The sequence below is a fragment of the Rhinolophus ferrumequinum genome, chromosome 27, assembly GCF_004115265.2.
Source record: "Rhinolophus ferrumequinum isolate MPI-CBG mRhiFer1 chromosome 27, mRhiFer1_v1.p, whole genome shotgun sequence".
Classification (NCBI taxonomy): domain Eukaryota; kingdom Metazoa; phylum Chordata; class Mammalia; order Chiroptera; family Rhinolophidae; genus Rhinolophus; species Rhinolophus ferrumequinum.
Window position 1 is genome coordinate 21,065,075 of NC_046310.1, and position 16,048 is coordinate 21,081,122.

The window sequence follows — 16,048 nt, forward strand, 5'->3', positions numbered from 1 at the left end:
ATGGAGACAGGAGAGGATGAGAAAGTTAAATAGTTTAATCAGAGCAGTTTTACAATTCTAAAATTAACAAGCAGACTTGTAATAAAAGAGCTCCAATGTTTGCAAAATGACCTTGCTTCCATTCTGAATCTGCCTTTTTATTTGTAAAGATTAGCATTACATTGACAAGGACTCAGAATGGAGTGACTGATCTGATCATCCGTGTTTTCCCCAATGCAACTGATGAAGTCCCTGAATGGATATTGCTTCAGCTTTGATATTAAAAAATGGCCCAACAAGAAGTCCTTAACCAACAGATGGTCACAGGTGGCCGAAAGAAAGAGAAAAACCCACGACGATGTCAAGTGTCAAGTTCATAATGCAACACGTTGTTGGTGTATGACACTGGCTCCGGCTAGACGTTCAGTCCACGGCACTTTGTACTCTGAAGATAATCCTCGTGGACCTTCTCTCGTGTGGATCAACTTGCAACTGAAGGTTTTCTCTGTTCATTTAAACTTGCATAAGAACATGCAGTGAGTTGTTTCTTTTGAAAGTGTGTTTTTTTGCAGTCTTGTTTTTATAGAAAGATTTCATAAAGTTGCAAGGTTGCATTGGAGCATGACTGAAACAAGGGCAGGAGCAGATGGGGAGCGCGTGTGTGAGTTCAGCGGATGAGAAGAGCCCCTGGTCCTGAGACAGGCTACCCGTCTTTTAAAAAAGTGCACAAACTGCTTTTCTTACCCTCCCCCACCAAAGAAAAAGAAGGGGGAAAAAAAACAAAAAAACCTCACAAAACCAACCTAAGGAAAAAAAATAGTCGATGTAAAGAAAATAAAGATGTGTTTTCATGCACGTATCTTCTGCATAGTTCAACCCACATATAGTAAGGCACTATTTCCCTTCGTCACTGGTGTCCACGCAATCTGTGAAGTGCTGCAGTGCTCTGGGACCCTCATAGTTCCTTCCCGGGTAGAGAAATGAAGAGGCCGATGGGTGTGTCTGCCGCTTCTCTGTGAATGTCCCATCAATCAGGGGACTCCAGGCGTCTCCGAAGGACATCTGTCTGTATTATGATCGGGTGTCCAGAATGGCTTTCTTTCCAGAGTTCCTATGTTGTCTGTGTATGAGTTTAGATTATTCGTCAGTCTTTATTCTCAAAGAAAATACACAAGGTGGGGGGAAAGCACAGTCAAATCCTCAGAAACAGAGCTTCACTGCTCCCAGAAAGCATGTAACGCTGGCAAGTCACAATATCAGCAGGATGTTTGCGAGAGACAGAGAGAGACAGAGTCAGAGAGTCAGAGAGACAGAGAAGGTTACAGAGGGAGAGAGAGAGAGAGAGAGAGAGAGAGAGAGAGAGAGAGAGAGAGAGAGAGAGAGAGAGAGAATGTTTGGGTTTTCAGAGGTGATCTGGGTCTGAGTTAATTTAGCTGGTCTTCATACTGTTTCCGGAAACAGTCCCCTGCTGGGAAAAACTCCCAGCATCTTTCTTGATACATCTTCCAGACATAAGATTCCTGTAAAAGTAAAGGAAATGTATCAACATCATGTCTTTCCCCAACATCTGTGGGTCCCCACAAAATCAAAGAAACATTTACTGTTATATACATCACATACGCATAATTGTATAATTACACATATACATAGATGTTATAGGAGAAGCCCAAATTCATTCAGATAGTTCCTAACTATGTCAGACCTCCCTTATTTCTAGTAATAAACTCACAAATAATCACTCTTCATCCTGACCATAACACTGTGGTATGCGTTTTTGAGGGTTCTTTAAAAAATATTATCGTTAATTGTATTCTTTAAATTCAAACCATTAACAATTGGAAGTAAATTTTGTGAAGAGAGAATTTCAAGTAGCCTAAGAAAAACCTTAGACATTTAAGACGCAATTATTTTTAGCTGACCATAGTACTGTGGGTTGAAGTTATTTGAAATCAACTGCTACCTGATTATGGAATCAAGGACATGCTAATGATCAAATGCCCGACTCAGCATATTCAGCTAATAAGAGTTTACTTTTTATGTGAACATTTACTTTTCTACAAAGGTAATCTTTGCACACTCATCCAGGATAACAGAAATTTTATATTAAGATACAATGGCTAATACCATGTTTCCCCGAAAATAAGACCTAGCTGGACAATCAGCTCTAATGCGCCTTTTGGAGCAAAAATTAATATAAGACCCAGTATTATATTACATTATATTATATTTTATTTTAAATAAGACCTGGTCTTATATTAATTTTTGCTCCAATAGGCGCATTAGAGCTTATTGTCTGGCTAGGTCTTATTTTCGGGGAAACATGGTATCTAAAAGTAATTCCACATCTTCATGTGTGGAATACACACATGTTGTTCTGACATGCAGGAATTCTCTTCCCATCATTTCTCTCAGGAGATGGTCACTGTTTACCTACCTGTCCTGTGTGCTCTGTTTCATCTTTGTTGATGAGATACATCAGAAAAAACCTACAGAGACAGAGAGAGTCATCAGGACCGACCGTGTGGGAATCCCAGAGTAAACGGACGCTCTGGGCTGACTGCGGGCTAACTGTCCCCGCTGGTGCCAGAGTCAGGAATGGGTCAAAACTGTAGGGCACTGCATGCCATAGGACCAAGAGCTAAACCTTCTTTTAAAATATTTTTCCAAAGGAGCTAAAATGGGTGCACAGATCAAGTTACACCTTCTGGGAGCGACTCTGTGCTGGGTCCATGCCAGGCCCCACCTGCAGCAGCGTCTGTATTTACTCAGGGGCAGGAATCACGATTCCCATTTGAGAAACCAAGGGTTAAAAACGTTGAATAACATGCTAGCGTCACACAGCTGTGAATTCCAAGGCCCACCTTTTTTGGTGTGTGTGTGGGGTTCTCCAGTGCATCTCCTCTGCTTGATACTAAAACTGGGTCAAAAACTAACCAAAAATAATATTTTACCAAACTGCAGTTTGGCTACTCCAAAGTAACACCAAATTTCCATGTATATAAAAAAGAAGCAATTTTTAACTGCATTTCCAATAGTCCCTAAGAGATTTGTGGGTCCTCAAAAAAGAAGAATGGAGGGTCCCACATCTCTTGGAAGCAGCTGGAGGATTCCTAACGAAACCAGACATGAAGCCAGATACGCCGCAAGGCTCCCTGTCTCCCTGAGCGGCTCATCTCGCATTCTGCGCATCCTCTCCACCTTCTGTGTCACGTTCTAGAAGAAATCAGCTGCACTTCCTAAATCCACCTGCTCCTGAGGGAAAGGGAACCCCTTGCTGTGGGTCTTTCTCTCAGGGGTATGTGGAGCCTGAGCTCAGTCAGACAAAGAAAAGGAGGTCATCTTTCTCCTGTTCTCCAGCCTGCGAGGTGAGGCTGCCGGTGTGGGGAGGGGCCGAAAGGCACACTCACAGGTAATTGGCCAGGTTGTGTTCCTGCAAGGTGTGCGTTTCAAAGCCATGGGGCACCGTGTCGAAGTAATCATTGCCTATCCCACAGATGAAGCACTTGGTCTAGAAGACAAAAAGAATATTAAAATGTCAGAGTGCAGAAAGCAGAACCAAAGGAGAACACTCAGGGGCAGCTGCATTTACTCATTATTTTAAAAGATCACGATGGAAGGGTGTGCCGAGCGCGTGCCAATTTCCCTGTTGCCACACTCTATCTCGCTATAGGTTTAAGCGACATAGATGCCGGCAGCAAGAAGTAACAGGTGCAGAAAGAAGAGCACGGATACTGCCGGCTGAAAAGTAACATACTGGCCTTATTTTCTCCAGCCTTAGTGAGAAGGCCCAGGCTTCGTGAACATGCTTATCTGTGACATTGAGGAAAGTTATCTAGGCAGGATTGAATGCGTCCACCACTGAAAATGCAAACTTGGCTCCCACATGGACCAAGTGTGATGACCAACGGGGAAAGGTACAGATGACCTCCTATGAGAGGACCAAGCCAACACCAAGCCGCAAGGCATTCGGGGGGCTGGTTTGTGCCAGGCACTATGCCAGGTACACAAGTTACTGAAGGACACATACGGGGATAACTTCCAACTCTAGGAACCACGTGCCTGCTCTTTCTGCTGTCCTCGTCCCGCCATGCCTCGCTCCACAGCCTGTAGGCAGTACTTCGGTCCTGCCATGTGCAGGCTGGCTCCACGGAACCCGAGAGGAAGCAGGCCCTCCCTTTATTATTAGAACTTCACATGTATCAACTCAAATGAATTCAAGGACTGTTGACTTTGTCAGGCTCCAGCTGCTCATCTTCCTTGCAAATCAGAAGCTGTTTATTTAATACCACTGGTGGCATGTCTATGATGTCTTAGCTTCTAGGGCCTAGAGTAAAGATGATTAAGACAGTCTGTAAAATTCTTTCTGCCTTACTGCTCTGTACCTGACAACACATTCAGCCACCAGGTCTTCACACCACTCAGTGTCTCCTAACTAACCAGGTTCACACCTACCAGTTCCACCCAGGCACCTGCTCTTCCCCTGGGTCACCTCTCAGGTCCTCTGTGTGTCACCACGCAACCATCCTCTGGTGGCTCATGCTAGAAACCTGGGGCTTACTCCTGCTTGTTCCAAACTCTTTGTCCTCTGCATTTGGCCAACCGACCTAGAGAATGCCGATGGGTGCTTCTCCACCCCTGGTCTTGCCAGTTCCTAGTTTACTCCCCATATTTTAGACCTCTGTTACCTTTAATATGTAAGTCTGATCACCTTATTCACCTGCTTAAACCCATTTCTTGCCCACAGCCCATAAGTTCCACTGCAAATTTTTCAGATGAGTTCTTAGGCCCTGACTGAGCTGGCCTCACACAGGCCTTCACTCTCTCCAGCCCCATCACTAGGATGTAATGCTTCATCCTGAACCACTTATGCTTCCAAGAACAAATCTGCATAGCAAATTCCCTAAATCCCGAGTCTTGGTATATAAACCTCAGGTGGTGACATTCTCATAGATTCTAACACGAACGGTGTCCCTGGAGATGTACACGGTGGAGATGGTAGAGAAGGTGGGAGCGGTGGGGATGGTGGAGACAGTGGGGATGGTGGGGACAGTCGGGATGGTGTGGATGGTGGGGATGGTAGGGATGGTGGGGATGGCAGTAAGGGAGGTTACCTACATAGTCCTGCGCTCTCTCTCAGACCCAAACCTCCGCAATCTCCAGGCCTCAGCTTGGGATCCCTTCTTTTAGGAACTTCCCTGATTATCCAAGAGGAATCGAGACACCAGCCTCGGAGGCCCCAGCACTCAGGGTTTCCTCCCATGAGGGCATCCATGCTTCTCTGTATTCACCTGTTTACTTTGTCAGTGAACCCCCTGTTTACTTCACAGTTTACTTCACCTGTTTATTTGTCAGTGAACCCCCCATTTTGAATGGACAGCCTTCTGCTCCCTGATGGGTGCATGGTGCCATATGACTGTTTGCATGGACCCAGGGCCCCCACAGATCCAGCCTCAAGCGCTGCTCAATTTTGTGAATTGCTAAAATGTAAAACAGGCCGAGGAAGCCACACCTTGAGTCCTTTTCCCCTTCTTCCCACATTCAGGATTCCTTGATAAAGAGAATGAGGAAAATGTGTTCAGTAAAGAACAAAAAAGCTGAGAAAGAAACAGAGAGACTGACCTCCATGTCTTCTTTGACTTGCTCCTGTTGGTCTCTCAGTTCGCCAAAAGCATCAATAATTAAACCTAGTGTTAAGTAAAGATGCAATTTAATCTTTATCAACCAGAGAATCATAATTAAGTTCATAACCCCTGGCTAATCCTTCCAGGGAAGGGAAAATGTGCGGCCAGCCTGGGAAATGCGCAGAATGTGGGAAAAGTGAGCGCGCACTTGATGATCCTACAGAGCCGTGGCGTTCTCTCTTTGGGGGTAGGAATATGTGCAGTTATAGGGTCTACACTCCCTGAAATGGGGCTAACAATGAGGTGACAGAGCAGGAAAAACCTTCGGTTAACTTGGTATGGATACCAAGAAATAGCGACCATACCAAGAAAGAGCGACCAAGATGCACGGTTGTATAGTACAGAAAAGTCCACTAAGAGTTTCCTGCACTAATGCTGGAAATCCAACATTACTGTATTAACTGTGAGGAATGTGCCTCCAATCATTCTTCCACAAGTTCCTCATAAACTTTCCATGACACTGTCTGTTGCGGCAGCCAGAACTTAACAGCTGCTTCTCTCCTGGGACTGGCTGGCTGCACGTTTTCTTCCAAATGTCTTAATGACTTTGCCCTCTTATGAAACACATTACCGTTATCCTCAATAGACATAAAAAAATGGATCATGAATCCTTTAAGCCTGTTCATGTACTACTGTACTGAAAACAGTACCATTTATGCCTGTAGAACTTGGAGATAATATCACATTTATTGACATTTAAGCCAGGAGAAATGCGTAAGCAGAAGAAGATAACATGAGTGATTTTTCTGAGGGAGAAAAGCACCACACTCCACAGTACCACGGGCGAAAGGAAGAACTAACGGGTCAGTGTGGAACCATGGTTGTAAGTGAGGGCTCAGGGTCCAGACCTGGGGGTGTCGTTCCAGCCCTCACACTTTCCACCTGTGCCTTTGGGCCAAGAGACTTAGACGCATTACTGCTCATTTTCTTCAAATGTGACCACCACCACAATCTCACAGGGCTCATTAAATGTGCATCATTTTTTTTAACTTTTCAACAAGCCTATGGCTCCAAGATTTAATCAATCTCCATTTGATAGACCCAAATAGTTAAACAGCTCACCCACCCGGAGTTGTAAAGGCTCGTCAGTGGCAGGGCTGGGAACCAAAGCCAGGTAAGTGCTCTTTCCATTGTGTTATGTGAAAGGAGGCCAAAGGGACCTGTATCCATCTTCCCCTAGACCCCAAGAAGGCCATGCTTCTGTGTTTTCCCCTTCACAGATTTCAAATGAAGAAAGGCTGAAAGGGAAACTTCTCCCCAGCTTTTCCAGAAAACACTTGACACTCTTACCCTCCCTTCAAGGTCAGGGGAACACGGCATGGCTCAAACTCTCCATCCTTACCTTGTATGATGGCCAAGAGGATGACAATTACAAAGAAGAAGAAAGTGATGTCAAAGATGATACGATAGATCTCATATTCGTCGCCGGCGGGATCTTCAATTTCATCCCCAATGCCCCCTCCGGCACGAACCCCAACATACATGTGGAACATGTAGCACTGGGGAGAGAGAGAGAGACGTCGTCACTTCCTACCATCACTTCCCGGAGGAATGCTCCCATTTCCATTCCACGGCCTCAGGCTCTCTCTCCAGCTCCCAGTCCTTACTGTGGGGACTGTGAGATTCTCTGCTTGCTCTGCAGCCTGCTTTTGTTTCAGCATCTGTCATTGTCATGCAGACTCAGCCCTCACAGTCTGGTCGGTTAATAAATGCTACCCTGCACACTCTCTCAGCACCTCTGTCACACCTCGCAGAAAATGAAAAAAACGCCTCACCAGCATCTGGCATACGTAACCCGTTAAGATCTCATTAAGATCCACAAATCTGTATTGAATTGCATTGCTCATATTTTCTTTCTTTTTTTTTTTTTTTAGAATCACAGACCTAGGAATGGGGAAGTAAATGCCCAATGTATAACGCAATGGAGTCTTAAAAATTAAGGTAGAAAAAGACACACTAAACACTCACACTCTCCTCACTTATGTGAATATGACGCTGAAATATTTTTCTACTCTAATATCTAGAATAAAGAAGAAAGACACAGGGAAGAGACAGGGAGGGCACTGCAGCTCACTGTTTAAACCCGGAAACATTAAAGCATCCCACAATAAATAGAGCACAAGTGCCCACTTTGGAAAAGGACAAGCTTTGGGGCAGGGCCCCTCCACCCCAGCACGGTTCACATTTGGGGCCCAATGATTCTTTGTTGTGGGTTCTGTCCTGTGAATGAAGAGTGAAAAGACGTGCGAGGCCAGCTGTTCTCATGGAGACCTCACAGCCTCAACGCATACATCTCAAATTCTCAGATCACCTTAAAAAGCACCAAGTGCTGGCAAAGAACAGGCAGCAAAGTGACAGACACCCACACACTCACAGTTCAACAGCTAATGTATTGATAGATGCAGAATATAAAAAGTTCCCTGGGTCCGATGCCTGGAATGGAATGAGCAGAATTAACTACACATTGTGTCACTCAGCAAAGAGGCTTGTCCGTCTGGCACACAATGACCCAGGAGCATCGCGAGGCCGCTGTGCCCTGCCCCTCCACAGCTGCTCTGCTGGGTCACGGTCTCCTGCACAGGGGCCAGAAAGCCCTTCAGAAACAGCCGATGAGACCGACGGGGCGAACCTGACTAGGCGCCGGGTCTCCTGAAAACGTGAACGTTCAGATTCCGGGGCCAGCTACTGAACCAGTCTCTGGAAGTAAACGTTTGAAGGCAGCCACTTTAAAAAACCCCTTGGGATATGGCATTCATTTCTTAGTGTGTCTAAAACAGTGCTTGAAAGGGTTAACAGTGGATCTCTGGGAAGAGGAGACCTTGTTTTCACGTATTCTCGGGCATACTGCTGTCATTGTTTCTGCCATATGCATTTCTTATTAAGGACATATTGGGATTATATGTTTTTCTCCAAAGCTGTGCTCGTATGTACCTAACAGTGACCACAGGAAGTTGACAGCATCACTTCTGCAGCTGTGCCCTCTACTCAATGAACTAACAGAGGCCATCCTTTCTGGCCTCACCGTACTCTGCTTTGCTTGTGATCCCCGTCTTGGAGCAAGGGACTCCATTTGGACAATCTACCTGGCTCTGGTCTGGCACCTCTCCATGTCGAAGTCTGGCCCTCAGGTGCCCACACTAACACCCATGGTGGGCCAGCAGTGTCACCATAGTTCCCAGTCCAGGCCCTGCTTGTTTGACACTTACAGGACTAAGACCATCCAGCTGGTTCCTCCTGCTAATTCCTGCTGACCAGGACTTTTTGGGTTGTAGTCTGCTTCCCACACAGAGTTCCTCTATAGGGATGAGAATGTATTGACTTGTTGCATGAGCAGGATGGTGGTATTCCAACTCATACATCCAACTCTTAGGAGCCGGTTAATGTGAGTCCATCCTCAAGAGAATGATTCGCTGTTAGTTTGTAGACATGGAGAGTCGGAGACCAAGGATGAGACTAAGTGACCAAAGCAAATGCCTCATCTTTTCAGTTCCCTGGTCAGCTATCTCGCCTTTCTGGCAGTATCCCCATCTCCTGCTCACCTTCATTCTGTGACCACCCTAAGAGTTTTGAGAAAGGGATTCCACCATATTTCAATAACAAACTGATGGTGATGATGCAAAAATAGGTAGAGTCTTGTGGATTGATTATCGGGACTCAATAAAATACCAAATGTTAAAAGAGCAAAATGCACAGTACACCTGTGGGATTTTGATACTGATTTTCCCACGCTGACCCTCCGTCCACGCCCAGGCTGTCCCCAGAACCAGCAGAGAGGCACCCTGGGTTCAGTGTGCGGCAGGGTGACACCCACTAACATGGCCGCCGGGCTCTCAGCTGTCAGATGATCATTCTGCTCCCGAAAATGGAAATGCTTTCATCCACCTTCCTTTTTATAGAATCTGCTTCAACCTGGATAATAAGAGTTGGCAAATGGAAAGGAGTAATTCTCCAGGACAAAAGATATACCCTGTTCAAAAAATCCGGGTAATTGGAAAAGAAGGTGGCTCGTGTTACAAAAATTGGGAACAGACAGTTAATTCTCAAGGTGTACTTATTCTATGCCCCTCCCCTGTCCACCTCCGAAAGGGCTTCATCCTTAGGAAACTCAAGGGGGACCAACTTCAGTGTATTGGTGAAGATCCTTGTAAGAGCTTTATGTCAGCAAAAAAAAAAGGAGAGCCAGAGGTAAAGAGACAGAGAGATTGAGAAAGGATGAAGTAGAAAGACAGGTCACTTGTTGGGAAGGTAGGATAAAATCAGTGATTTAGAACAATTACCTAAACAGCTTACCTCCCGAGGAATGTACTCTCTCTCTCTCAACCACCTGGAAAGCTTTTTCCAGAATACACATGTCTTGATCCCTTCCCTGCAGTTTCTGGTTCCGGGGGCCTGGGGTGGATGTGTAATAGCTGCCCTGGTGATTTCTCTGTGCATCTCAGGGTAAGAACCTCTCCTTTTTTTTAAAATTAAAGTTTATTGGGGTGACAATTGTTAGTAAAGTTACACAGATTTCAGGTGTACAATTCTGTATTACATCATCTATAAATCCCATTGTGTGTTCACCACCCAGAGTCAGTTCTCCCTCCATCACCATATATTTGATCCCCTTTACCCTCATCTACCACCCCTCTCACCCCCTTACCCTCTGGTAACCACTATTGTCTGTGTCTATGAGTTTTTGTTTCTCATTTGTTTGCCTTGGAGAACCCTCCTTTTGAGATGTATGCCCCCGCCCACCCCTTATAGATTCTGAGTCAGGCTGCCTGGTCTCTAGCTACAATCAGCTTTTGTCCTGGACTTCAGAACTTTAGATCATTTTTCACTTTCTCCTCCTAAATTCTTGCAGAAGAGCTTCAAATTCCATCAGGATACTGATGGTTTAATTAGATTCCTAGGCTCAAAACCCCAAGATCCTAAATAAGCAAGTAAATGAGAGAGAGAGAGAGAGAAAGAGAGAGAGAGAGAGAGAGAGAGCAAGAAAAAGAAAGAAATGCAAATATGAATCGCCAGGTCTGCACAGCCATAGCCATAGCGTCACCTGCTGTAAGTTCTGGAGCACTGCAGGGTGCATCATGTCCCTGCGAAAACCTGCACAGTCCCTTCAGACCCCAAGAAACAACCTGAAACAACAGGCCACAGAAACTCAGGGTGATGTGGATCCAAGGTGAGGCGCGGGAGGAAACCCCGTCTCTGTGAGAACACTGGACTTCACCCTGTGAAAGGGAATGCGAGGGAGACCAGCACAAAGCAAGGATTCTCTCTGCAGAACTGAATTCAATTACAGGTGCCACTGCACAGCAGCACGCTGCTGTCCTGCTGGCCGCTTGCTTATAGCAGCCTCTAACTTCATGAACGTGACAGTACATGATTGGTGACATTTTAAACGTGGTTGGCGTTTCAAACTCTTGCTGCACAAGTATTGATAAGAGGCAAACTGAACAGGTGTTTAGACCTAATACTGTAAGGTTCGTCCAGGTGGTGTGGTCTCTGAAGTGGGAGTTTTGTGGACAATCAGCTAGATGGGCCTATCTGGTCTGGCGATGGTCAGCAGTGAGGACTTTTGACTTTTCTCTTGAAAGAAAGCAGCAACGAAGCTGTGCGTGGACGATGCCTCCAGCCTCACCCAGCCAAAGGCTGCACAGACCATTTCCTATGACGGAGAGATGTCAACACCCACACAGAGCTGGGCGGGGGCACTCTCACCCACTAGGACAGAAACTCCTCATACTGAACAAAATCCAGGCCTCGTTCAGTCCCGAGCCCACAGGTGGAAACACCAAGACGCCTTCTTTCCTCCTCCTAGCGTGAGATAAACTCTCTACCTTCTCTCCCCACCTCCCATGTCATCGGGTAAAATCAACCAGGTGACGGTGGCCGTCTCCCTAGCCAACCTCTTGTCCAAATAATGCACAGCTTCTTCAAATGAACAAAAGCAGCGGGAATTCACACAGGAACAAGAGTCCCATGTGGACATCTGTGATGCTATTAGCACCATGTGAACAGGGTCAGATGTGACTCCTGATGTGCAGAAGAGACCAGGACGCTGCAGGGGTCTTCCTGTGGTAGTAGAAGGGTCTCAGGTGACATACTGTCCCCAGCATCTAACACAGGCCACCGACTACCACCACCTGACGTCACCCCTATTCCCACCAGTCCTGAGGAAGTCCCTGAGCACCACACCCTCTGGGATGGCGCGACCTCAGTGCAGCTTTCTGACCCGAGGCCGATGGATTTTGAGATTTAGAATCATCAGATGTTTCTCCTCGAAGGGAAACTGATCTCCCCAGAGTCACTGTAGGCAAACGGCCTGAGGTCAGTACTTACTGACTCTCCTTCGTGCCCCGTTGCCGCCCCCAGTCTCTGCTCCGTTCCCTGAGCTTGGGCAGCTGCTACCCCACGTCTTCAGCGTCACGGGATAGACAGAAGGTGGATATAAAGGCAGCTCACAGGAGGAAGATGGAGGGTCTCTAAAGTCTCCTCCTTCCACGGCCTGGACCCAGTGGGGACGTGGGGACGCAGAAGGGGTGGTAAGTGTCACATGTTAGTGACCCTGGTGGCAGTCACTACTAGTGACCAGTCTCTTAGTGCACAAGTTTTTTTCTCTCCTTGATCTGTGGTCCTACTCCCTGTAGGAACCCTTGTTAACAGTTTCCTATGTTTCCTTCCAGAAAAGCTGTATGCAATTCTAGCATATCTAATATATACATTCTAGCACGTTGGAGTGTGAGTGTAGTCTTACACAATTAGGATTCTATCACAACAGTCTTCAGGGTCTTGCTTTTTCCCCCCCACTGAAGTGTAACTTGTATGTCCTTCCTTAGCAACAGGTATAGATTTGTCTTATTTTTAAACAGTGACGTACATTTCCATCATATAGATTTATCATGATTCATTCATCAATCAGCACTCTATTGATGATAATTTAGATCATTTCATTTTGTGATAGCAGCTCTTCTCTTTGAACATACAGAGGCCGGTTACGGAACAAACGTTTAGGTCAACTACTAGCAGTGGAACTCACAGACCAAAGTGTGAGTATACTTAAAAATTTGATAGGTATTGCAAAATTTCTCTAAAATTGCATTAAATTCCCGACAAGTGTTCATGAAAAGTGCCAGGTTTTCCATCAATTCAACAACTCTGGGCATTAACAGACTTTAATATTTTGCAAACCTGACAGGTAAAAGGTGGCAACTGATTGTTTTGATTTGCATTTCTCTAATTATGATAGACGCTAAATATTCTTCCCTATTTATAAGCTGACTGCATTTATTTACTGTGAATTGTCTAGACATACAATTTCCTCATTTTTCTATTTGCTCATTTATTTCTTCTTACTGATGTGACAAGTATTCTGTAAATTAAGAATATTGGCCCTCTGTTAGAGTGTTGAATATTTTTTTCCCTGTTGGTCATTCGTCTTTAAGACTCTGCTTATAGTTGTTTCTTTAGAATGTAAGTTTTTATACTTTCATGGATCCTAAGGTTTTATGTCATGCTCAGAAATACCTCTCCCCATCTAAAAATGGTTATTATTGTTATTAGTTCAAACATCAAATTCTGTTCTCACTTTTATTTTTATTGTATTTTTTTTTGCATTGAAATATTTGTTCCATGCAGAATTTATTTTGATTTAAAGAAACAACGTTGATATCCATTTTTAGCTATTTTCCCCAAGTGGTGTGCCCATGGCACCAATACCATTCATTGCATTATTTTTCATTCCATGATTTCAAAAGCCACTTTTATCATATTTTTAATTTCCATGTGCATCTGAATCTATTTCTAGACTCTAATCTGTCCCATTGATTTGTCATTCTCTAGTACAAAAACTGTCTTAATTACTAGTCTTTACAGTATTAATAGTTCTCGTTACTCTTTTGGGACATCTATTTTTTCTAGAGTAATTTTAGTTTAAATGATGTCTCATTTAGTTACTTTACCACCGACCCCAATTATGTAGGCATCTCAAGTTGGAGCTCAGTGAAGGAGTCATCCTTCCAGCTGGAGATACAGACTTGATCTAATTTCCCTTCTCTATCTAAGATCTCAGGTATGGTCATTTTTGATTTACCTGTATCAGAGAGGCAGGTTAGAGAACAGTGATAAAACAACATGAAAGCTTTAACATATACTGATTTCAAAACCTCGACTAGGCAGGTAATTTAAGCCAGATATTCAATATAAAAGCACAAACTAACAATTCTATTAAGAGATACATTTTGGACTTAATTTCACTTAAAATCACTAAGGCAAATAAATAACTAAGGCTTCAAAATGTTCCCCAGGGAAATAATTTTCCCTGCTGCCCTGGAACATGTGAACGACAGGTTGGGGTTCACATGAATCCTTCCAGCTATCCCTACTTTACTCAGGAATTCCACTCAGGTCCACGTTGGTGCCACAGGTGTGCAAAGTTGGCAGGAAAGTGTATGAACTCACCGTTAGCATATCATCACATTTCATATCTGGCGTATCACCGTCTTCACTTTTATTGTAGAATTTTCGGAAAAAGTTGAATGCCACGACAGTATATAGGTATACAACAACAGCTAATAAGCCAACGGTTAATACCAGCTGGAAAGCAATGTGACATTGAACATGTATTAGAAATATGAGTCATGTGACATCAGTGTGCGAGGGGAGCACTCTGTGAGTACAAACCTGGATTTACTGACACGAAGCTAACGGGATCCATACCTCATATACCTTTCTTACCACCCGGGGGGAAATCTGTTTTCATATTCTCTTCATTTTGTCAAGTTGTCAGACTACTTTAGGCAAAACTTGACTACTTAATTGGCTAATGAGTGCATACCACAGCTGCAATATAAATACCATTTGATTTAATTTCACATCCAATTCATATTAATAATATTAACAAGCAGCTAAAAATGTTCATTTTTCTATCTTTTAAATATTTGGTACTAGATACTGCATTATGGTCTTTTTATAAGGTCTATTCCCTTTAAATTATTTACATTCCTAATTAAAGCTATCTTATTTTGATGGTAATAACTATGTATAGTGCCAGGTGGGTACTAGACTAGTCAGGGGGATTAATTTTGTAAATTATATAAATGTCTAACCTCTATTGTACACCTCAAACTAATATAAAATAATATTGAATGTCAACTATAATTGAAAAATTTTAAAAATGGGGAAAAAGTTGAAGGGGAATAAGAGGCCCAAATTTCCAAGTATAAAATAAACAAGTCATAGGGATGTAACGTACAGCACAGGGAATATAATAAATAATACTGTGATAGCATGGTATGGTGTCAGGTGGTTGCTGGACTTATCATGGCGATCACTTCTTAGGTATATAAATGTTGAATAACTATGATGTACCTTGAAACTAATATAATACTGTATGTTAGCTATATTTTAATGAAAAACAAAAAATTTTTTTTTAATTATATCATTTTTGTTATAATAATCAGATAGGTTGTAATCGCATCTTAAAACTAAGTAAGAATCTGCATTGCTTTTAACATCTGGGTATACACAACTGTTAATAATATGCAATGTAAACATTTTAAAATAAAACTGAGAAGTTGTGCGTTGTTAATATAAAGTGAAAGACACTTTAATAGGTGATAACCATCACTATTTGAAGGCCAATTTTTTTCAAATGTTACATTTTAAAAGGTATTCTTTTAGCTCTATGTATTCTTTTTTTAATTCCAAACTATACCTTTAGAGAATATGTATATGTTAAAAACGTGACTTTCACCTAGTGGGTGAGAATATTTTTCTGGTTATATCACAAGAATTCTAAATACACTATTTTTTATGTCACTTCCCTCGATAACAACACAACCCTTTACTCTTGATGGCATCAGTATATACTAAGTCTTTTACAGACCACTTTATAATTATCCCGAGAAAACATGTTATATCAACAGAGGGCTTAATTCACTCTATAAATTAAGTGCAAAGCCACTTCTATAAATTAAGTGTAAATTTCTACATGTTTACTTATAAGGACTATTAAGTTCTACATATTTCTGCAAATGAAAAACTGATACTTCAAAAGTAAAGGAATAATCACAAAAAAAGTTTAGAAATTAATTAAAAGTATCGCCAGATCTTCTGTGTGAAACACACAATAGATTCAGCATCTCAGTTCTCTAAATATATTAGGATCTCAAACCAATTTACTGAATGACTGATGAATCAGCATTGTATACTTTTTGTCACTGACAGGCCACACATCATACTCAGATTCAGACACTAAAATGACAAATATAAGAACAGTGCTGAAATTTAGAAAACTAAAGATCATGATAGTGAGAATTTACTGTGGACACAATTCAAGATTTTTGGAGGGGCACTGATTGAAAAATATACTGGATTATAAGACTCTGGGAAAGAAGGGCTCAGTT

At 43.2% G+C, this 16,048-nt stretch overlaps 1 protein-coding gene across 5 annotated transcripts in view; it reads right to left on the bottom strand.

The window, feature by feature from the left end:
* Positions 1-1,383: 1,383 nt before the first annotated feature.
* Positions 1,384-16,048, bottom strand: part of RYR2 (ryanodine receptor 2) — a 572,172-nt gene continuing 557,507 nt past the window's right edge. For all 5 annotated transcript variants that reach the window (XM_033099500.1, XM_033099502.1, XM_033099501.1 and 2 more), the window contains 6 exons: positions 14,103-14,237; positions 7,003-7,159; positions 5,599-5,663; positions 3,387-3,487; positions 2,414-2,465; positions 1,384-1,499 (listed from right to left, as the gene is read on the bottom strand). In XM_033099500.1, coding sequence (XP_032955391.1) covers positions 1,404-1,499; positions 2,414-2,465; positions 3,387-3,487; positions 5,599-5,663; positions 7,003-7,159; positions 14,103-14,237 — 606 coding nt within the window. In that variant the 3' untranslated portion in view covers positions 1,384-1,403. The remainder of the gene's footprint in view (positions 1,500-2,413; positions 2,466-3,386; positions 3,488-5,598; positions 5,664-7,002; positions 7,160-14,102; positions 14,238-16,048) is intronic.